The sequence below is a fragment of the Styela clava genome, chromosome 1 (genome assembly GCF_964204865.1).
Source record: "Styela clava chromosome 1, kaStyClav1.hap1.2, whole genome shotgun sequence".
In the NCBI taxonomy this organism is placed as follows: domain Eukaryota; kingdom Metazoa; phylum Chordata; class Ascidiacea; order Stolidobranchia; family Styelidae; genus Styela; species Styela clava.
Window position 1 is genome coordinate 24,597,524 of NC_135250.1, and position 26,101 is coordinate 24,623,624.

General features: G+C 34.5%; 2 protein-coding genes across 3 annotated transcripts in view; both read right to left on the reverse strand.

The window, feature by feature from the left end:
* Positions 1 to 11,024: 11,024 nt before the first annotated feature.
* Positions 11,025 to 14,795, reverse strand: LOC120335008 (large ribosomal subunit protein P2-like). Its single transcript, XM_039402518.2, has 4 exons — positions 14,656 to 14,795; positions 13,328 to 13,500; positions 12,553 to 12,636; positions 11,025 to 11,158 (listed from the first exon to the last, which is right to left on the reverse strand). The coding sequence occupies exons 2-4, from the start codon at positions 13,497 to 13,499 to the stop codon at positions 11,082 to 11,084; spliced, it is 333 nt and encodes a 110-aa protein (XP_039258452.2). The 5' UTR covers position 13,500; positions 14,656 to 14,795; the 3' UTR covers positions 11,025 to 11,081.
* Positions 14,796 to 16,044: 1,249 nt separating this feature from the next.
* The window catches only part of LOC120334982 (uncharacterized), a 31,678-nt gene continuing 21,621 nt past the window's right edge, over positions 16,045 to 26,101 (reverse strand). For both annotated transcript variants that reach the window (XM_039402499.2, XM_078112499.1), the window contains exons 4-14: positions 25,851 to 25,937; positions 24,597 to 24,758; positions 23,686 to 23,877; positions 23,011 to 23,203; positions 22,437 to 22,513; positions 21,956 to 21,993; positions 20,982 to 21,073; positions 20,411 to 20,504; positions 19,860 to 20,019; positions 18,891 to 19,052; positions 16,045 to 17,925 (exon numbers count right to left, since the gene is read on the reverse strand). In XM_039402499.2, coding sequence (XP_039258433.2) covers positions 17,897 to 17,925; positions 18,891 to 19,052; positions 19,860 to 20,019; positions 20,411 to 20,504; positions 20,982 to 21,073; positions 21,956 to 21,993; positions 22,437 to 22,513; positions 23,011 to 23,203; positions 23,686 to 23,877; positions 24,597 to 24,758; positions 25,851 to 25,937 — 1,286 coding nt within the window. In that variant the 3' untranslated portion in view covers positions 16,045 to 17,896. The remainder of the gene's footprint in view (positions 17,926 to 18,890; positions 19,053 to 19,859; positions 20,020 to 20,410; positions 20,505 to 20,981; positions 21,074 to 21,955; positions 21,994 to 22,436; positions 22,514 to 23,010; positions 23,204 to 23,685; positions 23,878 to 24,596; positions 24,759 to 25,850; positions 25,938 to 26,101) is intronic.

Genomic DNA, 26,101 nt, shown 5'->3' on the forward strand with positions numbered 1-26,101 from the left:
AAAATCCACCGTGCGGAAAGTAGGGAAATTCCCCCCAATTTGATGAAAATATTTGAGAAATCGTCTATTTAAAATTATCTTCTTTACAGTTATCCAGTCCTTTATTTTTAATATTCTATTTCTCTTGTTGAAAGTATTCGGCTGTTTTCGTAAAAGCGTGTCCTGTTCTTACAAATAATATATGAACTACATAATCACATTGTACCAGTAACAAACTGTATTTACAATTGGAATGACATTGACAATTGTGAATGACATTGAAATTGAATGAAAAGTATTGATTTTAAAAAATGAAGTTACATGAAAAGTGTATTAGTAAAACTTAATTTACACACGTTACAACACACAGAAACTGGATGAATTTACGAAAAGAATGCGAAAACTGGACACCAACGGTTACTGAACATCCCATTCAGAGGGATGGATCCAGTTGTGGAATTTACGTGATAAAGGTATATAGGAAGTCATACAAATTTAATTATCCATACATCAGTATATGTTCTTTGTCAATTTATTCACAAGAAATTGTCCCATAAGAATTGATTAATTTATTTTCATATACCACACAACATTCTCATGATTTTCTTCACACTATTTTGCGTTATTTTGAAACAACTTATTTTGTCTATTGGTTCTTTGGCATATATTCGATTGCAGTTCGCTTGGATGATGCTGGAAACTAAAAGCATCCATGTTGTTTCACCAATCGATGAAAGGGCGAAAATTGCCAGTTGGGTGATTCAGAATTCCTGTATGACGAAATGAATATTTGATATTTAGATAATTATCTAAACATTACGCAGTTAAAAAATACATTTTTGACAGACTGCGTGGAGACGTACTACAGTTTTTGTGGGGAGACGGGAGAAGGAGAATGGGTAAGTAACCTAATAGGTGTTCAATAAACATGCAATATATAATTTTATATTCATGTTATTTTGACTTTTTTTAAAGATTGGCTGTGATGTGTGTCCACGCTGGTTTCATGCTGGATACTACAACGGAGATATTGCGGAGATATTGGACGTACTTTGGAAATGTCCAGCATACGAGGCCGGTTGGCATTAAAACGCATTTGATGTAAAAATAAGTTTCAAAGGGTTGCCACTTGACACTAACAAGTAGATCAAATGGCCATTTCCCGTTAACCTGTCCATTGAGTACAGAGCCATGAATATACAGTAGAAGCGCTACCCACGAAATTAATTCGTTCCGAAGACCCTAGGTATTACATAAGGCGTTTTACCTGTAAATGCCCTAATCCGTTTTAAGTCCACGTAAAACTCGGACATCATTTTCGTATAAATTATATTAATGCTTAAAATCCAACAACTACATGTTAGAATTAGATTACAGCATAATAAATAAACAAAGAACATACGGAAAGAAGGAAGAACACAGTAATAAACGAATAAAAACTAAGAACGGTATGCTTATGTACCTTTGTTTACCATCGTCATAATCAAATGATTGATTCCCAAATTACCGTCCGCCACTGATGGAGAATTAAGACCAGAAAACTTGTTTTATTTTTTAAGTCGGTTTTTACTTGATTTGAGTCGGCGCTAATCTTTCATGTCTGGTGTTATTATTTTAATTTTGCCCATTGATATCGCCAACTTAAAGTGAACGATATTGTCATCAACGACGTCGGGATAATGATGAAATCCGCGTTAGATATTAAATAACATTTAAAGGTCATTTTATAAACTCTTAATTGCAAGAAATGAGAAAAATTCCCGTTATGTTCGGTCACTATCGAAATTGAGGGTGAAAACAATTAATTGCGACACAATTTGCTTTCAGATTTATTGGAATAGACGATAATAATTGTGGATATTGTGTAATAATTGTAATTGCGCTTTTTGAATTTCTTTCATGCTGGCCATAAGTTAGTGCCACGACGCGCACGGCTGATTTCAATTGCGATAAAAAATAGAATAGCTGTGAATATTTTTTTTTAAATCGAAAGTTTGACGGCGCTAGGAAATGTGCGTCATATTCGGTATTCTCAAAAACACCAAAAAACGATATTCGAAGGTCGCAATATTCAAATATTAGGTTTGTATTGAACATCCCTGCATTAAATTAATCTAAAATGAACAAATATCACTATGCAAGTTTTCGGAAAAGAATTGTTGGATTTTTCGTATCCAGAGCCTTTCGTACGTAGAGTTTCTACTGTATACAAATTTTTCGTGATATTTATTGCTTCCATTTTTTTGTGGTTGGCGAATAAAAAACGATTTGTTGATTGATTCATGTGGTATCTTCATTTGGGAATTGAAAGTTTCTTCATACGTTTACAGTGATCGTAGCGGCTGCTATCGATCGTATCGTCGTTTCTTCCAACGTCTTAGTACGGTGTGCCATACTTCCTTTAGCTCTTTAATACAGTTTCACAGTCTTCTAAATTCTGAGATATTTTTTAACAACAGCATTAAACGGTTCGGCGACATACATATTCGACATAACAAATGAAGCGCCATAAGTGTCAAATCGTTACTAATCTTGATGACGCCACCTCATCTGTTAAGGTTGACAATACTATTCTGATTTAGGCTGCTGATGTACTGGGTTAAGGCTGCACGTTCACCGAAGGTGACCCAAAGATACCAGCATAAGTTACTACTGAGGTTTTACGGAAGGTAGTGCTATATGGAGTGAGCGGGGGTGTTACGAGGTTGTAGTGTAAACCAATAAAATGAAATAAGAACTTGATAAAACTTCAAAAATAATATTTAGTTATGGAGGCAAATGGGAATGATCAATAAATATGACAAGATTTCGCTTTAATTTATATAAATTTACGATTCCGTTGATTTTAACATAAGTTAGGGGAATTTCCCAACTTTCCGCACGGTGGAATATTTTTAAAATTTAATATTCGTTTTATATATCACCATCAAATACACTGTATTAATGAACTGGATGAGAAAATATTATTTCTTGGATAAATTACGCTTTAACTGAGTTAAATAGACGATTTCTCAAATATTTTCATCAAATTGGGGGGAATTTCTCTACTTTCCGCAGAGTGGATTTTTTTTAAATTTTAATATGTATTTTATATTCGTCCACCAAATACACTGTATTAATGAATTGAATGAGAAAATATTCTTTCTTGCATAAATTATGCTTTAACTGAGTTGGATAGACGATTTCTCGAATATTTTCATTAAATTGAGGGGAATTTCCCTACTTTCCGCACGGTGGATTTTTTTTAAATTTTAATATCTATTTTATATTCGTCCACCAAACACACTGCAGTAATGAATTGGATGAGAAAAATTTCCTTCTTACCTAAATTACGCTTTAACTGAGTTAAATTGACCATTTCTTATATTTTTTTCTTCAATTGAGGGGAATTTCCCTACTTTCCGCACGGTGGATTTTTTTTAAATTTCAATATGTATTTTATATCTGTCCACCAAATACATTGTATTAATGAATTGGATGAGAAAAAATTCTTTCTTGCATAAATTATGCTTTAACTGAGTTGGATAGATGATTTCTTAAATATTTCCATTAAATTGAGGGGAATTTCCCTACTTTCCGCACGGTGGATTTTTTTCAAATTTTAATATCTATTTTATATTCGTCCACCAAACACACTGCAGTAATGAATTGGATGAGAAAAATTTCCTTCTTACCTAAATTACGCTTTAACTGAGTCAAATTGACAATTTCTTATATTTTTTTCTTCAATTGAGGGGAATTTCCCTACTTTCCGCATGGTGGATTTTTTTTTAATTTTAATATGTATTTTATATTTGTCCACCAAACACACTGCATTAATGAATTGGATGAGAAAAAACTCCTTCTTACCTAAATTACGCTTTAACTGAGTCAAATTGACGATTTCTTATATATATTTTTTAATTGAGGGGGAATTCCCTACTTTCCGCACTGTGGATTTTTTTCAAATTTTAATATGTATTTTATATTTGTCCACCAAACACACTGCATTAATGAATTGGATGAGAAAAAACTCCTTCTTACTTAAATTACATTTAATTGAGTTAAATTGACGATTTCTTATATTTTTTTCTTCAATTGGGGGGAATTTCCCTACTTTCCGCACGGTGGATTTTTTTAAATTTTAATATGTATTTTATATTTGTCCAACAAAAACACTGCATTTTTGAATTGGATGAGAAAAAACTCCTTCTTACCTAAATTACGCTTTAACTGAGTCAAATCGACGATTTCTTATATTTTTTTCTTCAATTGAGGGGAATTTCCCTACTTTCCGCACGGTGGATTTTTTTTAAATTTTAATATATATTTTATATATATCCATCAAATACACTGTATTAATAAATTGAATGAGAAAAAATTATTTTTTGCATAAATTGGTTATTCCCTGCGCTCCCCAAAGCGTACAATCTAGATTCTAAATCTGAACCTATCCTGGTACACCTTTTATATTCAGGTTGTGCGTCATCTTTGTGTCCATATTTCGAGAGTACCGAATTTCCCTACTTTCCGCATGGTGGATTTTTTTTAACTTTTAATATGTATTTTATATTTGTCCACCAAACACACTGCAATAATGAATTGGATGAGAAAAAATTCCTTCTCACCTAAATTACGCATTAACTGAGTCAAATTGACGATTTCTTATATATATTTTTTAATTGAGGGGGAATTCCCTACTTTCCGCACGGTGGATTTTTTTTAAATTTGAATATGTTGTTTTATATTTGTCCACCAAACACACTGGATTAATGAATTGGATGAGAAAAAATTCCTTCTTACCTAAATTACGCTTTAATTGTGTTAAATTTACGATTTCTTTTATTTTTTTCTTCAATTGGGGGGAATTTCCCTACTTTCCGCACGGTGGATATTTTTCAAATTTTGATATGTATTTTATATTTGTCCAACAAAAACACTGCATCAATGAATTGGATGAGAAAAAATTCCTTCTTACCTAAATTACGCTTTAACTCAGTCAAATTGACGATTTCTTATATTTTTTTCTTCAATTAAGGGGAATTTCCCTACTTTCCGCACGGTGGATTTCTTTTAAATTTTAATATGTATTTTATATTTGTCCACCAAATACACCATATTAATGAATTGGATGAGAAAATATTCTTTCTTGCATAAATTATTTTTTAACTGAGTTGGATAGACGATTTCCTAAATATTTTCATTAAATTGAGGGGAATTTCCCTACTTTCCTCACGGTGGATTTTTTTTAAATTTCAATATGTATTTTATATTTGTCCACCAAATACACCATATTAATGAATTGGATGAGAAAATATTCTTTCTTGCATAAATTATTTTTTAACTGAGTTGGATAGACGATTTCTCAAATATTTTCATCAAATTGGGGGGAATTTCCCTACTTTCCGCACGGGGGATTTTTTTCAAATTTTAATATGTATTTTATATTCGTTCATCAAATACACTGTATTAATGAATTGGATGAGAAAATATTCTTTCTTGCATAAACTATTTTTTAACTGAGTTGGATAGACGATTTCCTAAATATTTCCATTAAATTGGGGGGAATTTCCCTACTTTCCGCACGGTGGATTTTTTTTAAATTTTAAAATGTATTTTATATCTGTCCACCAAATACACCGTATTAATGAATTGGATGAGAAAATATTCTTTCTTGCATAAATTATGCTTTAACTGAGTTAAATTAACAATTTCCTATATTTTTTTCTCCAATTGGGGGAATTTCCCTACTTTCCGCACGGTGGATTTTTTTTAACTTTTAATATGTTTTTATATTTGTCCAACAAAAACACTGCATTAATGAATTGGATGAGAAAAAACTCCTTCTTACCTAAATTACGCTTTAACTGAGTCAAATCAACGATTTCTTATATTTTTTTCTTCAATTGAGGGAAATTTCCCTACCTTCCGCACGGGGGATTTTTTTTAAATTTTAATATATATTTTATATATATCCATCAAATACACTGTATTAATAAATTGGATGAGAAAAAATTATTTTTTGCATAAATGGGTTATTCCCTGCGCTCCCAAAAGCGTACAATCTAGATTCTAAATCTGAACCTATCCTGGTACACCTTTTATATTCAGGTTGTGCGTCATCTTTGTGTCCATATTTCGAGAGTACCGAATTTCCCTACTTTCCGCATGGTGGATTTTTTTAACTTTTAATATGTATTTTATATTTGTCCACCAAACACACTGCATTAATGAATTGGATGAGAAAAAATTCCTTCTTACCTAAATTACGCTTTAACTGAGTCAAATTGACGATTTCTTATATATATTTTTTAATTGAGGGGGAATTCCCTACTTTCCGCACGATGGATTTTTTTTAAATTTTAATATGTATTTTATATTTGTCCACCAAACACACTGCATTCATGAATTGGATGAGAAAAAATTCCTTCTTACCTAAATTACGCTCTAATTGAGTTAAGTTGACGATTTCTTATATTTTTTTCTTCAATTGGGGGGAATTTCCCTACTTTCCGCACGGTGGATTTTTTTTAAATTTTAATATGTATTTTATATTTGTCCAATAAAAATACTGCATTAATGAATTGGATGAGAAAAAACTCCTTCTTACCTAAATTACGCATTAACTGAGTCAAATTGACGATTTCTTATATTTTTTTCTTCAATTGAGGGGAATTTCCCTACTTTCCGCACGGTGGATTTTTTTTAAGTTTCAATATGTATTTTATATCTGTCCACCAAATACATTGTATTATTGAATTGGATGAGAAAATATTCTTTCTTGCATAAATTATGCTTTAACTGAGTTGGATAGACGATTTCTTAAATATTTTCATTGAATTGAGGGGAATTTCCCTACTTTCCGCACAGTGGATTTTTTTTAAATTTTGATATCTATTTTATATTTGTCCACCAAACGCATTGCATTGATGAATTGGATGAGAAAAAATTCCTTCTTACCTAAATTACGCTTTAACTGAGTCAAATCGACGATTTCTTATATTTTTTTCTTCAATTGAGGGGAATTTCCCTACTTTCCGCACGGTGGATTTTTTTTAAATTTTAATATATATTTTATATATATCCATCAAATACACTGTATTAATAAATTGAATGAGAAAAAATTATTTTTTGCATAAATTGGTTATTCCCTGCGCTCCCCAAAGCGTACAATCTAGATTCTAAATCTGAACCTATCCTGGTACACCTTTTATATTCAGGTTGTGCGTCATCTTTGTGTCCATATTTCGAGAGTACCGAATTTCCCTACTTTCCGCATGGTGGATTTTTTTTAACTTTTAATATGTATTTTATATTTGTCCACCAAACACACTGCAATAATGAATTGGATGAGAAAAAATTCCTTCTCACCTAAATTACGCATTAACTGAGTCAAATTGACGATTTCTTATATATATTTTTTAATTGAGGGGGAATTCCCTACTTTCCGCACGGTGGATTTTTTTTAAATTTGAATATGTTGTTTTATATTTGTCCACCAAACACACTGGATTAATGAATTGGATGAGAAAAAATTCCTTCTTACCTAAATTACGCTTTAATTGTGTTAAATTTACGATTTCTTTTATTTTTTTCTCCAATTGGGGGAATTTCCCTACTTTCCGCACGGTGGATTTTTTTTAACTTTTAATATGTTTTTATATTTGTCCAAGAAAAACACTGCATTAATGAATTGGATGAGAAAAAACTCCTTCTTACCTAAATTACGCTTTAACTGAGTCAAATCAACGATTTCTTATATTTTTTTCTTCAATTGAGGGAAATTTCCCTACTTTCCGCACGGGGGATTTTTTTTAAATTTTAATATATATTTTATATATATCCATCAAATACACTGTATTAATAAATTGGATGAGAAAAAATTATTTTTTGCATAAATGGGTTATTCCCTGCGCTCCCAAAAGCGTACAATCTAGATTCTAAATCTGAACCTATCCTGGTACACCTTTTATATTCAGGTTGTGCGTCATCTTTGTGTCCATATTTCGAGAGTACCGAATTTCCCTACTTTCCGCATGGTGGATTTTTTCAACTTTTAATATGTATTTTATATTTGTCCACCAAACACACTGCATTAATGAATTGGATGAGAAAAAATTCCTTCTTACCTAAATTACGCTTTAACTGAGTCAAATTGACGATTTCTTATATATATTTTTTAATTGAGGGGGAATTCCCTACTTTCCGCACGATGGATTTTTTTTAAATTTTAATATGTATTTTATATTTGTCCACCAAACACACTGCATTCATGAATTGGATGAGAAAAAATTCCTTCTTACCTAAATTACGCTCTAATTGAGTTAAGTTGACGATTTCTTATATTTTTTTCTTCAATTGGGGGGAATTTCCCTACTTTCCGCACGGTGGATTTTTTTTAAATTTTAATATGTATTTTATATTTGTCCAATAAAAATACTGCATTAATGAATTGGATGAGAAAAAACTCCTTCTTACCTAAATTACGCATTAACTGAGTCAAATTGACGATTTCTTATATTTTTTTCTTCAATTGAGGGGAATTTCCCTACTTTCCGCACGGTGGATTTTTTTTAAGTTTCAATATGTATTTTATATCTGTCCACCAAATACATTGTATTATTGAATTGGATGAGAAAATATTCTTTCTTGCATAAATTATGCTTTAACTGAGTTGGATAGACGATTTCTTAAATATTTTCATTGAATTGAGGGGAATTTCCCTACTTTCCGCACAGTGGATTTTTTTTAAATTTTGATATCTATTTTATATTTGTCCACCAAACGCATTGCATTGATGGATTGGATGAGAAAAAATTCCTTCTTACCTAAATTACGCTTTAACTGAGTTAAATTGGAGATTTTCTATATTTTTTTCTTAAACTGGGGGGAATTTTTCTACTTTCCGCACGGTGGATTTTTTTTAAATTTCAATATGTATTTTATATTTGTCCACCAAATACACTGTATTAATGAATTGGATGAGAAAATATTATTTCCTGCATAAATCACGCTTTTACTGAGTTATATTGACAATTTCTTAAAAATTTTCCTTTAATTGGGGGGTATTTCCCAACTTTCCGCATGGTGGAATTGTTTTAAAATTTGATATATGTTTTATATATCTTCATCAAATTCACTGTATTAATAAATTGGTTGAGAAAAAATTATTTCTTGCATAAATTACGCTGCAATTTTAGATTTTGTCGATAAATGAGTTTCTGAGCAATAATTCATTTTATCGAGGAAAAAATGTGTTGTTTCAATCATTTTTGTTTTTTATTATGTTTCAGGTCTGTCGTCAGTTTCTAAAAGGGAGAATCGCCTAATTTTTTGCATCCATGTAGGCGCAATTAAGTGAATTCGCGACAACTGTCGTGGAACATGGCGGGTTCAAATTTGGAAAAATTGGTAACTGTCCGCTGGAAGTGGCCGCTAGCTTTACCTAGGTATTTCTTGACCCCTCGCCATCCTAGGGCAGTAGGGTGGTCGTCTGAAAACTAGTAACTTCAGTAATCTGCAGAGCCGAGGCTATTTTTAATACAAATGAGGCAGACGGGCAGATTTATGGAAAACTTCACCGTACACTAAATTTAACCGCGTCGTTTTGCAGGTATCGCCGCGTGAAGCTTATCGATAAATTATTAACATATCTAATCTATCAAACGTAAATGCAAATCACCACAGGACGCCGCCTGACCCGCTTGACCGTCAGTTGCGCGTGTTTTATAAGTTTACGGGGCCCGCTGCCTATCTTTCAGCATAAGCATACGGTAACTAATATATTCAGCTTGGCGAAATCTTTTTTATTATTACTTATCGATCTTAAGATCGGTAAGTATGTTGATAGGTATTTGTCTTTTTTTTTTTTTTTTTTTTTTTTGCCAAATAAATTCCAATACCAAACGGAATTTTCGTATATTAATTTTGTTGTCGAATTAGTATATTGTTTGTTGGACATTTTTATTGGACACGTTTAGTGGCCATAACGATCGTTTCAAAATTTTGTTGTTATTGTTATTTTCTTTCGTCAATATCATTAAAAAATCGCTTTTCTCTTCGAAAACTGGACCAATTGCTTTGAAATTTTCAGTGGTTAAAGATAAAATTTTTCTCCAGAAGGCTATTACTTTTTTTTCGCTATGACGTCATCAAAATTATTGCCATTGGGTGGCGCTACGTGTCCATATATTTGAGCATAGCTCTCTTGTTTGTCTGTTAGATACACGCGATATCTCACGAAAGCAAGGATGAATCCGCTCCAAATTTTGCATATTTCGCTGTTTTGGGATCCCCTAACTTTCGATCGATAAGTCTTCGGTCTCTGACCGATATTCTCGTTTCTTCATTATTGCTGTTTATTAAGAACGTGAATTTAGCAATGTTATTAAAATTAGTTCGGGTATTAGTTTCTCAAAGTGTGAAATGCTTGTGATGATACAGCCTTGAGTGAAGAATCAACGTCCATATTTTTCACATGAGCACTGTTGTTTTCTTTTTCGCAAAATTCCTTGCAAAACTTACCGTACCCAAGAGACATATTTCCATAAAACCGCTGAACGCTCCACTGAAATCCATGCTACTAATTGTGGACGCTAAAAAAGACATTCTTTTTGCCCGTATGTTTTTGGCCCTTTCTATCTGCACAAATTAGTAGCTCAATAGATTAATGGTGCTCCCTATCACGTACCCAACTAGTGACTATTTTTTTCAGCACATTTGATATTGACATAAAGTCCAACAACTCATACTAGATACATTTTAGCAAGTCATTTATGAGGTGGTTAACAGCTTGCTTTATTTATAAGGTGTGGCAATCGTCTTAGTTTGCAACTTCCTTCTAACTAATATGCTTTCATATATGCATGACAAATGCAACTGATGAATAATTACCTATTCCAGCGAACATGAACCACTCAGACACTACTGGCTTTTATTATGCTGTTCATTATGGGAGTTAATACATTCTAATATTACTCCCTAAAACAAGTTCAGCATAATCATGGCATGAACTGAAAAAACATCTGTCAAACTCGATATCCGAAAAGAGCATGAAAAAAGTCTGGTTCTTGTTTTTAGTGTATATTTTGCATTATTGCAAACAAATTATGATGAAACAATGGTTAATCAAAGAGACCGAATCCCATGTCATCATCGGATTCCTCTTCAGATTCTTCTTTCTTTTCTTCCTTTTTCTCTTCTGCAAAACCAATGGGAAATTAAAAGAATTTTGGTGATGGTTCTATCTGGTGCATAAGTTAATTGACAAAAAGACACACCACCTAGGAAGAACGAGATAGTTCGAACAAAAGATACTTGAGCAATCCGAGTATTCACGACTTAGCCTTGCATCAGGTGCGCAATTTTTTTGATTCTATGACGTCACCGCGAACAAAAAACGAATTCCATTAAGCTTACATAAATTCTCTAAATAATTAAAAGTAATAGCCTTCTAGCAAAAAAACATTCTTTAACTTCAACCACTGAAAATTTTTAAGCAATTGGTCAGTAACTAAAGAGAAAAGAGATTTTTTCACAACAACAAGAGGAATACTAACAAGAACGACAACATAACAAAATGAGCCATCCACTTTGTGTCCGATAATGCCCATCTCGTTATCACATTAATATTTTTGCCCAGGCTGTGCTATTTAGTGCAATTTCCAGCACCCATGTTTCATTTTATGATATCTGTGGCTTTACGTCCACGCAGGCCACACACTGAATAGTAATGGCTAGTGGTAAGCGTTATAGAGCCAGGTGTTCAATGTACCTCCAGGTAAATACAGCAAGTGTTTGTGAGATCGACACATGCTGGGTAAGTCAAGGAGGATGTGGCAACTTGGCCATAATAGAGTATCTTTACAATTTTAAATACAATATATATAAAAACCAGGACATATCATAGCAGGGGTGTGCAACATTTTTCGCCAACTTCAGACATCTAGCTGGCCGTAAAATCTAGCTGGCGTAAAATTCAGCGGAAAGGCAAGAGAAGAAAATGCAGCTATTGGCCTGTCGCTGGGCCTTCCAGACTGTTACAGTAATGAATGCATCAGGCAAAAGATAAACACAGCGACAAGAGCAAAAAAACATTATTTATTTTTATCCATGTGAAATCCTTTTCAAACAAACTGTTGGATCAGGATTTTTTCAAACATAAACTGTCGGATCAGGATTTTTTCAAAAAAAATGTCTGAGTGTTGACAAGTACCACACTAAATGGCTTGACAGGCAGTCTGTCGCACACCCCTGTATTATAACATCTTTACACCCTAATGGACAAATAAAATCCAAAAAACATTTCTATATATTTATTTGAATCTATCATATGAAGCCAATCGCATCACTGTCCAAGAGGGACGGAAACCTGGTCAAAATCTTTCACAATTGGGAAACCAACTCAAAACTTGCCATTTACAAATAACTTTTGGCTATCATTCTAAGACTCCAGGGCATTTAAATCATAAATCCCTAATAGGCAATTACACTCCAAATAGCCACCAATAGCGTTGAGGTAGCAGTTATTAGTTACTACAAATACTTTTCGGATATATCAATAAAAAAATTATGTAGAAATGTAAGATGACGTACCTTCAGCGGCACCGCCGCCTCCACCACCAGATGCTGCTACAGCACCACCACCACCAGATGGCACACTTGCCAACTTTTCATTTCCTGCAAATAAAAAAGGGAACAAACGTGAGATCTTTCAAGTTTCAATGCGCGCGAACAGTGCAAGAATCTGTACTTACAAGTAACAGAATAAAAATTTTAATCTCATACAGATGTAAAAATAAAAGCTGTACATGACTTTATTTTCAATTGAGATAGACGCAAAATAATTCATGTTCGATTTTCAAAACTGAACCTGATATTCAGTTCGAAATTTAACAAAAACCAAGTATAGTGCTTGCCATTTGTCATAGTTTGCAAATACTGCATTTTTAATTTTATTTGCCTGTGTCTGCCTCAGAAATTATAAAATCAGCATTTCTTAATCAGTCGAAAGATGGTGATATGTTTTTCTTCATTGGCAAACAACTGTGGCATTCTATAAAAATGTGTTGTTAAAAAGGAGTGCCACTGCTCAAACCAGTATTGGTTTTTTTCGAGTCTCCCTTCACCCTGAAATGGTATTCTTATGGCTTCCAGAAGTACCGTACTGCCGTATGTGTACCAATATGAAGGTAACCAATTTTGTTCGCCTACTTTACATCAAGTTGTATAAAGGGAATGAAAGCTATTACTGTCTGACTGCATAAACTCTGTTGACAAAACATAGGTACCAATAATGAATTTGCGCAACTCAGGACTGAATAGATGCATAGAAATTCACCTCAACCCTACTGACAAATCATCTACATACCTGCTGCGATCAGTTCTTCCAGATTTTTTCCTTCTAATTCTTTCATCACAAGTCCTAGTTTTTCATCATCAACGTCAATTCCGACGCTGCTCAGAATATCTTTGATGTCACTCTTTTTTGGGGAGGTATTTCCACCAAGAGCTGCCAAAAGATACGCGGCCACGTAACGCATTCTGGAAAATAATTCAAAATTGATTTACAACTCTTCGCAATAACATCAGAATAAACAAATGCAGAAATGAGCAACATGTGGGTACTTGTCTCTTACTACCCCACCATTAATTTTCTGATGTTTTCTTTGATTATGTGTATCTTAGGCTAGGACAACTTAGGTTAGGTCAACAGACCGCAAACAATTTTAGACGTATTGTTGTACCGAATCGAATAAGTCGCCTGTTATATGGGCTAAAACTGAGACGGATGGTCAAGTTGTCCGAATATATTGTGAAATTTAGAGAACGAACTATCTTTCACATTGAATCTGGCCACAAACACAACGTTGCACCATTTTTTCCTTTGACTATAGCGACACACCGATTTGACATTGCAAAATGCCTTCTAGCACAATTTGGAGCAGAGCAGTTGGGCTTTATGGTGCTTGACAGACGAAAACAGCCCCGGAAGCGAAGTAGAATCGGCTGGTAATTTTATCGAACAGAGACCACTTTCCATCTGTAACATCATAAGGAACGCCATTGCCAAAAGGTCAATAAGATGACTGAAAAAGTCAAAATTATTTCTGATGCAACTAAGGTATAGTCAAAGTCAATTTGTTGCACTATAAATGTGATTTGGCAAACATAGGATATCACCTTGTTCCGTTGAGATTTTACTTAAAAACAATTCAATAACAAAATTCGAAGCCACTTCAGATATTTATGAAAACATCACAATATTCAGTCGAAAGATGGTGATATTCATTTTCATCATAAGTGGCAAAACCAATCACACTGAGCTGTTACTTCTGTGCAGTTTCAGAGTTTGCTACGGCTCCTTCTGCCAATCTGCGTCAATCAGTCAATACAGATTTCTGTTAACCAGCTGTTGCAGTGATGGAGGTTTAGAGAAGTGTTTTTGGCAATCACTACGGCAGGACACCATTCTCGATCGTTGAATAAAAACGCTTACCTTCCAAACAGTGTTTAATGGTGTCGCAGTTTGAAAGTACGGATGGCTGTTGGTGGCATGGCTGTATGACAAGCACCGTTTCAGAGTAAAATATTTGCTTTAGAAGCTAACTTCAACGCGACAACGAGGCAAGTATCATCTTTAACGCATTCAAACATTAAATCACACAATTCCTACGTAAAATAACCATATTTACTCACTTTAAGTCTGCTTAGACACGAAACGAAAACGCACGTACGAGTAGAAATTCACAGAAAGGGAAGATTAGCCAGAAAAAGATATCACGTGTATAATTTTTTGACTCTTTAGCGAGCCCGCGTGGCCAGTAGAGAAATGTGGGAAAATGAGGGGTATCAATGTGCGATAGTTGGGATGGTTTACGATTTTCATATTTATCCCGGGAAGAAGAGAGCCGATAGACGGCTTAATTATATAGCATAGACGGCCTTCCGTTTAGTTATCATTCCATGTTGAGTATGGAATAAGTTAACCGCTAATGCAAATCTACTCAGTCTAATAGGATTCACATATCCCGGGGGAAGGAAAACCGATAATACCGTTTATTAATATGACAAACCATGACCTCTTGTCCAGTGCATGTCGGGTTAGCGGTTAGATAGCAGACAGTTATTTGTTTTCAGACACATGAACTTAATGGTAGAGGAAGCCGTAACCGACCAGCGGTTAAGTGAACAACCCTACGGCGAGAAGTTCAGTTATCCTCTCGCACATAATTTACCCCGCATGGGATTCGAAACCTGCAAACCCACGCAGGGTAATCAGAGGTGCGGTGGCGGGCGTATTCCTAACACTTAGCACGATGCGCCAAACCGTCGAGACGATTTGACATTTTATTTTTATCCCGGGAAAGATAAGATGAGACGACCCAATTATGCGGAAAATCGAAGTTCTTTTTTATTTACCAGGTTTAGAAAATAATATTTGCTGACAATACGTCCAGATGAACTGGGATGTTGGAAAACTCGATTGATCAGTGTTTACGGGAATCGGAAAGCTAGCATATCCTTCTCTCTCAAAACCCAACCATAAACAAATACAGTAATCGAATTTGCAAACCAATGAAGGTAATCATGAAACAATCTATGACAAGCGTATTGACTGAAGGAATGAAACTCTGGCTAGGCGAACCCATTAGGATATATATCATTGGCTGAACATACCGTATGTACTCAAAAAGTAAACGATGCACTTTTTATGCAAAGAAAAAGAGAGACTTGTTCACGGTTTCTATGATTTACCGTTGAGGTTATTTCAATATTATTGCAAAAACATATATTTTAGCGCTAAGATACTGATGCATTGCAATAATCTAACATTAAAACTGTAAACGTAAACGATAACATTCTCACGGATAAGGCTCTGACTACGGAGTCGTTCTCTACCCTGATATCAGTAGCATCTATCTTACTGTAGAACTATGAGTCTGAGTTCCTGACACATGTGACATACTGGTTGATTAAGCGAGTGCGATGAAGGTCTTCAAAAATGTTGTGCCTCGTTCTATTTTACACATCTTTCGATTAATAAAGTATTTTCCCTGGCTGATAACGTTACGAACGGCCCAAGAGTTCGACATACAAATTTTATTTTTATATTTAGCTCTTAATTAAAACAAATACAATAACTCATCAACAACACATCATTCAAATTCAATGATAATAATATTAATAACTTTACTTAGTACAGAGAAAATGCATAGAACGATAAATAATAAAATTTGAACAATATTTAGTTTCTTCCAATTTAATATAGTCACGGGTAAATACGTTTTCTCTTTCTCCCTCTTGTCTTTTTAAAGATTCTTTCGTTTTATTTTTCACTAATAAGCTGGGAAATAAATACGGGAAGGAATGCTCAGTATCAACTCACATTTGAATACTAATAACATAGATCAATCTTCTCCTAGCATATCAGTGGTGCCTGCAACACTTTTAGGAAAAACTTCTCCACTTTAATGTGCATTCAGGTCCATGTTATAGGCAAGCATACACTAAAAATAAAAATGACTGAAAAAGTGACTGAAATTGTATATATTTTAACGGCAACAAATATTTGAATGAAAAAGCGGACAAGCGGAACCGAACAGGTATTGTTGAATAAGTTATTCATTCCTACGTATATTAGTAAATAGTGGCTGCTTCTTTACAGTAATTTTTTATATATATTAAAATCTCGATGAAATATTCGCGCGGAGAAACAAACAAATCGAGACCTGATAACAGTCGAATTTCGTAATAATCGTTAGGACGATTAAATCGTTAAAAAAATATAACAATATATTGGTTGTTTAAAACTTAAAATTGATTAGAACACCACCTTTCAAATATAAACATAAATATTGTTTTGTTTTCATAACCTCTTACTTGATTTATATTCATTTTACCATAACATTCTGGAAATTCTAGATTTCCACTTTTACCGAACATCTTAACACTTAAATATTCTGCTAGAATATTGCAAATATTACACACGAAATAAATTAATGAACGAAATAAAAATTAGAAAAACAGTTTAAACAATCTGCTATTGGATATTTCATAATTGAGTGGATAAAGGCATACAAATTTCAAGAAACTTTAGTGTAAAATTGTGTCTTGTATGCGTACGGTCAATGCCGCATTCATATCAGTATACAATTTTAAAATATAATAACGAAATATCAACGTAAGCGTAATAGAAGTAAAAGAAACGAAATAAAAAAAATCACCGCATAACATCCCTGCATATTCAAGGGAAAACCCGATCTAAAAAGCCTTTATGGTGAAAATTATATTACTAGATAGAAATGAGTAATCACATAATGAATTTAATTTAGGTATTCAATTTCAATAATTCAATTTAGGTATTTTATTTCAGCCTATCTCAGTTGCTTATCGAAGTTTTATCTGGTCTAATCTATTTCTTTTATTGTGTGTGTGTGTCAATTTTTGGAATCAGTCCACCTATGTTTCTTTTTTAAATAATTTTCGTTCCAATTAAAGTGTTATTCTGTAGGCATTATTGCTCATTTGCAATCTTCCTGGTATAAAGAACGGTAGTATCTGTGAATCATTACAGGATCGGTCCGCAATATTTATCTTAAGTACATAAGACATTGTTTCCGACACACATATCGAAAACTGACTTGAAGTTCGATGGCTTATGCTAAGTAATAAACAATCGACGCAGATTTAAAACTGAAGTCTATAGCTGGATTCTTCGCGATTCCATTTGAAGTTTAGAAGCATATATAATTATTTTGCGATTGCACATTGAAGAAAGCTTTATAATATTAATATGTTTGAATGGCCTACAGCAAGTTTTTCACAACTTGAGTAATTTACCAATTCAAAATAGTTCAGTTGATTGAAGAATATAAAATCAGTTTTAAACAATCTATACTGAAAAGGAAGTCGTTTCTTTCCGGATCACCCAAAAACTTTATAATTCTTCATATACATCTTCATCAGCTGAAAAAAAATAATTTCAATTTAATTCTAAATACTGGATCTAACTAAAAAGCAAATGATGATAATATTACGTGAAAAAGGATTATGCTTTTCTTATTCATCTTTATAATACTATCTCATTCAAGCATCATTGTGGCAACGGACACATACGAGTCTAAAGTAGAAAGTAGACAGAAAGAAGGGACTATGGTACTACGTAAAAGCAAATGTTTTGGCACAATACTGGTTTTCAGTTTTTATCATACATCTTGGCACTTCGGTAGAAACATTTCAGTGGACTTTTCATCATAACAAAATCGAAATTAGACAAAAACCTAACGTTCGTAGGACAGTTGTTGCATTGTTCCGAGTGTTAGAAACTTGCTTGGGTTTACATATATATACTTGACTTCCATAGCATACCAGGTCAAAAACAAATCAATACTACTATAGCGTTGGATCTACCGCCATATGTCGCTTACTCCGGTGCAATATGCGGTTCACAACGTCACCCAGAACATGTTATCTATTTAATTAATTAACGGAATATGTACAAATTGAGTATTTATGGTCAGATAAAATATATAGAATTATGCATTACGTTGTTGGTGACGTCACGTTGTCTTAGCGACGCAGAATAACACAGAAGACTACAGAATAATATGAACATATTTGCCTATGAAATTTGAATGGCCCAAAGTAATATCAATGTGAAAGTGCCAATAGAAAGGTATTCATAATCTCTAAATATAGTGTTGATTGCAAATTGGTTATTTTTAAAAAAAAATTTGGTATATATTTCAAATCTGCTTTCACACAATATACACACTCGAATTAGTCAATTTTCAAGACATTCGAAAACCGGCTTACAGGGTTTAAGCGGTTAAGGATGGAAAATGCAACTGTATTCCTCTAGCTTAAGTTAGAGTTGTAGTCACGTAATGGCGTGGTGGACTCCACGCTGTAGTAGCACCGACAAAACTTACCAGTCGTATCGTATATGACTTCGTCGTCATCGTCCATGGTAGGTATAATGGCAGGTACAGGTGGCCCTCCGACCATACCCGAAGGAGCGCGACTTCCAACGCCGAATTGATTACGCAATTGGTCAATATTGATTGTTACTTTGTCCGAATCGACGTATCCATCTTAAAAAGGTTTTTGAAATAAGTTTTTTTTGTTATTTATTTTTGGTTAAAATGGTGATTTAAAGCCGTTAACGACACCCAGCTATCTAATTATATTGGTATCATTTGACTGATCATCTTCACAGGCATATGAGCCACTTTCTGAATATACAAATACATTTTTATTCACGTCGAGAATTACAGTATGATGCCACACCTGAAAATGGGGGGGGGGGGGAATTTTGGGGGAGTGTTCACAAACGTCATGCCCACCACCTCACATAAAGTGTAATATTAATCAAGATTTTGGTCGGTTCATCAAACATAGTAACTCTTCAAATATCAGTGGATTCTTGCCTAAAGAAATAAATGGAGAGGTGTGAAATACCAAGAAACAATTCTGGTGAAGGTTTTTTTGGTGGTCGCTGCAAAGTAAGTTAGATTCTAGCCAAATGTTCAAATAATTATTACGTATGTTGTCGGGGACTTATAAAAACTAGCCTAATTTGGGATGTAATATCGGTCGCTGCAGGACTCGGGAAACAATTGGTACATTAAACGGCACTTCAGAAGTGTGTGTACCAAATTGAAGGTAGCTAATTTTATTTGCCTCCTTCACACCAAGTTGTGTAAAGAGACTGAAACCTATGGGCAGGGGATATATGCACTTGGCTAACACAGACAGCCCCGAACTCGTAATAAAACTAACGTAAGAAAAATCGGAACAAAATTATGGCCTAACCCTAACCTGGTACACATACTACCGGAGTACCCATTATACAGCCCATCTTTCAGATATTCGAACAATTCCATAAATTTGACACTCACAATCCCCTTGTGCGTTTCTTATCAGCCATTTTCCCTTTGAGTTGTTTTCCATCCTGATGACGTCAATATTTTCTCCCGCAGTCACTCCGAGATTTTTCCCAGAACCTTTGCAATTTACTTTCACGACGCCGTAGCCTTCAGGTACGATATCGCCTTCAATCTGTTAAGTTTTAATTGGAAGTAAGTATACGAGGACAATGCTAAAATATTTGGACATCAGAGTGTCCCGAATGTCATACAAAAACCCAATAATTAAACCAAGTTTTAGGTGAAATATCGGGTTACACAGGAGTTAATATACAAGGATAATGCTAGAATATATAGACACAAAAGTGTACCGAATGACATATAAAAGTGTTCCCACTACTTAAAATAAAATTTTGGGTGAAATACCGGGTCACATAGAATTCGAAGGGTATTTAAAACACTAGCCTCCCAATGGCTTCAAACATCCTCATGTACAAACATTTGAATTGAATCGATTCCTTATAATTAATCATAAAATTTGTCAGCTTACAATAGAGTAATATGATTTTGTAATATATTCATACTTTGAATTTTTTCCTGATCTCCTTTTCTTTCTTTTCCGCTTCTTTTTTCTTCCTTTCTTTTTCTTTTTTCTCTTTTGCATCGTTTGAAGTAATACTGGAAAGAAAAGGGGACATGCAGAAAAGTTCGGATACAGAAAAAAATGGTGTGTGTAGTTTTGTATTTCAAGTACTGCCAGTGGGCGTAGCCTAACAATTTTTGCATATGTTAATCCTAAACCACCCACCCCCCCCCCCCCCCCCAATGACTGCGCCATCCAAATCGTTGCGACAAGAAAACGAGAGAGATAGCTTGTTCGATTTCGGGTGATTGTCTGCGCGTCTTGGATGACAGTTCGTATAATTTGAAAGTCTTTATTACGTTACGTAGTGACGTGAGTCAGGTGGAGGTTGGGATTGACATATGCAAAAATCGTTATGCTACGCCCACTAGAAGTACCTGAGGTACGAAACCACACTAGACCGCAAATGGTACGAACATGAAAACGGGCAGACAATACGCGAGATAATACCCGTTTTCAGAAGTTGTCATTATCGGTCCCTTTGTTTTTGAAGATAATTAGTATTACTTTACCTCCCATTAGCCGATCTTCTTTTTTGTTCTTCTTTTTGTAATTTCAATTTCATATATTCGTCTAAATCTTCGTACATATCCTCACCATCGTCCTAAGATGAAAAAAACATTGATGGAATACTTAATGATATAAATTTACAGAATTATATATAGTTAATTCGACGGCTATGTCTTGTAGGGTTGGAACCCAAGTTTTTGGAAAAAAAGACGCTAACATTGCATTGAAAAATGGTACTCAACTTATACGTAGATACGTGAGATGAATTTCATAAAAAAATACTAAATTTTTGTCCGCGTTTACAACTTGCCAAAAAAAGATTCAAATGTTGAGAGAGTAGTATCACTGGGTATATCACTAAACATTCATTCAGGTATGTATGTCTAAGTATAGTCTATGTACAAAAATATGCCGACGTATCGCATTAATTAAGTGTTCCCATATTTAAAAAAAATTCTTCGTCATAATTTAATAATGGTAATATAATCAAGTCGTATATCCAAGGTACAAAGATTCGTACTAAAGAACGTAAACGCTTCCTGAATTTGGAAAGTTGAATAATTTGTGACCATTTACAACATTAATACAACCAAATACTCTTCAAAATAAATATCAATAAAACATGAAATATTTTAAATATTAAGAATAATACGAGAATATCGGTCAGAGACCGAAGACTTATCGATCGAAAGTTAGGGGATCCCCCAAAACAGCGCTCTTACTCCATAGTGACACCTTGTGTCCCATCACTAATTAATTGATAACTCGCTAATTATACGACATAATTCGCCCAAAATCAATAGGCTTCTGGTCCGAGATAAGATGAATGCACATGCAAAATCTGGAGCAGATTCAATCTCGCTTTCGTGAGATATCGCGTGCATCTAACAGACATACAAACAGACAAATACCTATCAACATACTTACCGATTAAAATCGATAAGTAATAAGCTATAATGTGGGCACACATACATACCGCTGGTATTTGTTGACTTCCAGGCATTGGGAATCCAGCTGAAATTGTACAGTAAGTTGTAAAAAAGAATATAAACCGAGTGTCAACAAGACTTAAGTACCAAGTAGTTAGGTTGTTTGCCACAAAAAAGAACTTTCCCTAAGATATATTTTAAAGTTTGGTTTTAAACTTGTTTTTGTGGTAATTAAGGTATAAATTGAATAGCTCAGCTGTCAATATGTATTTGAAGGTCTGTCAGTTTAGCTGCAAGAATCTCAAAGCGCCCGGAGAATGATTATTAACCAGAGGCCAAAATGAGGGGTCAGTGCTTGAGAGTTGCTGCTGCATAATTTGAGACAGAATGGTGACTTTGAAATGATCAAATTTGTTTGCACAAGACAAATAGCAGAAATACTCCTAAAATACAGCAAAGTACAGGATGGCCCGTCGGTAACCGCCATTACTGTTCACAATTGTGAACGAACTGGTGCTTTATTGTTACCTGGAGGTAGAGCGGGCGGTGGAGGTTCGTCCGGAGTTTCGTCATAAATTGCTTCTTCTTCATCATTCCAAGTAGGTCTGCGATAATGAATAAAAGGGTGAACACTGAATTTACCCGGATGGGATTTTTGACATCGACCAATAAACAAAAAAATGAATACTTTGGAAATACTGAAACCGATGTGAAATGTAATACAAAGTAAGGCAGAACGGTGTCTCAAAAATTACTTGTGCCACACTTTTCCCGCCTGTACCACACTTATACCACTAGTTCCAGTTGTACCTTCGTTAGGATAGATATAAAATCCAGGACAAATGGTTGAGGTAAGCATATAAAGTAGGATTCATACAACTTCAATCAATATTACAAGTGGAACAATACTAATAAAATAAAAAATAAGAGTGGAACAAATGTGGTAGAAATTGGACTAGTTGCGGTACAAATGGTTCAAGTATGAGACAAATGCTGTGCAACTGAGACAAGTGTGATGTACGAGAAACAAGTGACGGCAATGTGATGCAAATGTGACACAAATTTATTGAGACACCCGGACAGATAACATCAAAATACTCACATTAATCCTGACGATTCTTTCTTCAATAGCGGAGGTGGATTTGAAGTAATAGGTGGCCTGAATCCGGGTGGCAGTGGTGGAGCTCCAGACATAGACAGTGGTGGTGGTAAAGGTGGACCCTGGTTTGGATCATCGTAAACTTCATCTTGTATGGGTTCCGGTGGTGGTGCAGGGAGAGGTGACGCTCTCATATCTGTAATTTGTAACAGTTGAATATAGGAAATGTTTTAATTTGCTATTATTGGTTATTTAAGTAAGCAAAATATTGTCACGAAGTGGAAAGCTTAATTGTTGTTGTTAGTCTAATTAAACAAGTAATTAAAGCATTATTGAACATGGAGATGACCTATGGGCTAAACTTCAAGCTAAACTGTTGTTGGCTGTAGACGCTTTCACCAAAAAGAATACCAGCAGTTTAAAATATTCTGTACTCAAAAACAGTTAGCCTATATATATTTAATTTTATCACAGAGTCTTGCAAGGTTCGTTTATTCGCCCTTAGGTTTTCTTTTCTTTCATAATTCGCAGGTACACCTTTACTTGACATTCGGTAAAATTATTTTACATTTCATATGACATTCAGGTGGCCATATTAGTCATCTCACTCTCGTGTCAATATATTTGAGCATTGCTCTGTTGAAGTTAACATTAAATTTCTTTCCTACAGTCTCTTACTTGCATTGGGTGGAGGTAGTGGCCTCGATGGTAAATCTAGCATTGGACGAGCGGGAAGGCTTGGTCCCGAATTCGACGGAAAATCTCTTGAGCCAGTTGGTGGAGGTGGAGCCGGGAAACCAGCAGGCACAGGTGACGGCAAAGGCCGTGATGACATGGGCGGTGGTGGTAAAGGACTTGACTTTCTTTTACCTGATAAATGAGGAACATGTAAAAATTCTGCCAGAATCTAAATACTTACATAGCAGGGGTTCTCTGGTATAACCCTTGGAAAATTTAAACATTTACAGCTCAAATTTTTTTTCTATAATTTCAATTTTACAAACACCTTGAGTTATTATCAATCAGCACTAACTAAAAGACATAACATATTGAAGATATCCTAAAAACGCTTGAACGTCTGTTGGTGTTAAATTGTGTTTATGCGATGACGCACAAATAATGTAGTTTTGACCTCAGAACCGTGATGTTCTTGACCGTGAGACGACCTTCCTTGTTCTAAGCAGAGGTTATAACACGCATTTAAAAAAATTCAAATTATGGGATGGAGGATACGACCCCGTAACCATTTGACTGATGGCAAAACGGGTTTTGGGAGAGGGAATTTAATTGTGGAATATAAAATCGATTGTGTTCATGTTCACATAACTACAATTGAAGCGATAGAAAATGCTAAGTCATATGAAACAAACGAAGTAATATAATATCTATAACACAACAGAATCTCGATAATACTGCAATATATTATGTGGGCAACAGCAGCATACAACCATGAATTGGAAGCGGTGATCTTTTTCTAATGGTAGGAAGGCAAAAGGTGGATTTCATGCTTCAAACCCAAGGGGAAAACATACCCCCTAATGAGAACTCCAGTTACATGGCTTCCGGTAGCTAGATGAGTGAGTACTTACCTTTATTGGGTAGAACGACATGAGGAGGTTTGGACGTCTTTATTGGTGGCGGTCTTGAGAATATATCTCTTGGTAAAGGAAGCTTTATTGGCGGACCGCTTGACCTTTTTGGTTTTGCATTCGTTGGAGGCGGCGGTGGCGTCGGACTGGACGGTGGAGGCTCTGAATTGAAAAAATATATAAATTCTAAGTATATAAGGGCAAGTAAGTATGAAAATTGTAAAATTAAAATTACTAGAACAGGGATTGGTATAATATATAGCAAAAACGATTGACGTAATTGTGAACAGCCGAATGCATTACATTCATGCTGTTGAATATGGCTGGTTATTATATTAAGTAATAGACGTGCAGTCTAGCTACAGGGTTATGTAAAATATTTAAGACACGATGGACGTGTTTTATTTTGTTTAGTACGTTAGACTGTATTGGCAATGTTGGTTTAATAAAATCTCTGGTAGAAACCATGTAAAATCTCCCCACGGGTACAATAATAATGAGTATACAAAGAAGCAAATGGAAATTAAAATAATCTGACACTTCAGACACATGGTAGAATTTGACACTATTGGGTCTGCTTGTCTATAACCTTTTTCAGAACAAAAGTAGCATGACAAAAAAGTCAAAGATTATCACTATTAAATAGACAGCAAAATGAAGACGCGACGACTCATATAGACATACGGTTAAGAATAAGCAGTGACAACAAAGCACATCTTCTATATGAGCAACTCAACTCAGCAACGGAAATGAGTCTGATGCGTTGTTCAAAAAATACCCATTGTAACCGACTCATCATTATTTATATCACAATAGATAAAGGTGATAGGAGATTGAGATAACCTATTAATATGAAGGTTTTGATGGATTATCGTAATGTTTTTTTTCATTATAGGACATTATTACCATACAGGCTTCCTCAAAGCAAGGTTTCGAGCTCTCAAGTTTTGCTCTATACATAGGTAAATCCATGGTATCTACAACGATTCGCGCGAACCCGTTCTGAGATGGTGTACCATTAGCGAACCCGTTCTCGTTGTAGAAAGTTATATAGAAGACATTTAACGCTCGTATTCGAGGAGTAGGAATCGAAATATTTAGCTAAAATAAAAAATAAATTGCAAACGTCAAAGTTTTGGTACTCAAAATTATGTTGGTCGAAAATCGAATTTTTTTAACCCTGGCGAGAATCAAAATCAATGTCGACCCGAAGTTTTTTGTGCATTGCACAACCCTTGTTTATCCTATACTTGCCTGGGTAATTCATTGAGCCAGGTGGTTTCGGTGGTGCTGGCTTTGTGTGAAGAAAAGATGACACACGGTGCTTTGGAGAGTCCGGAACTAAAAACAATTTAAAACATTAATCAGATATGACCGCTCTGTACAAGAAAATTATGGGCTGACAAGATGAAAAAATTTTCCAAATATTTGACATTTATTTCGCGGGAGGTTTTCAGTGTACCCTCAAAAGAATGCATTACACAAGCAACCATTATTTGTGTGGT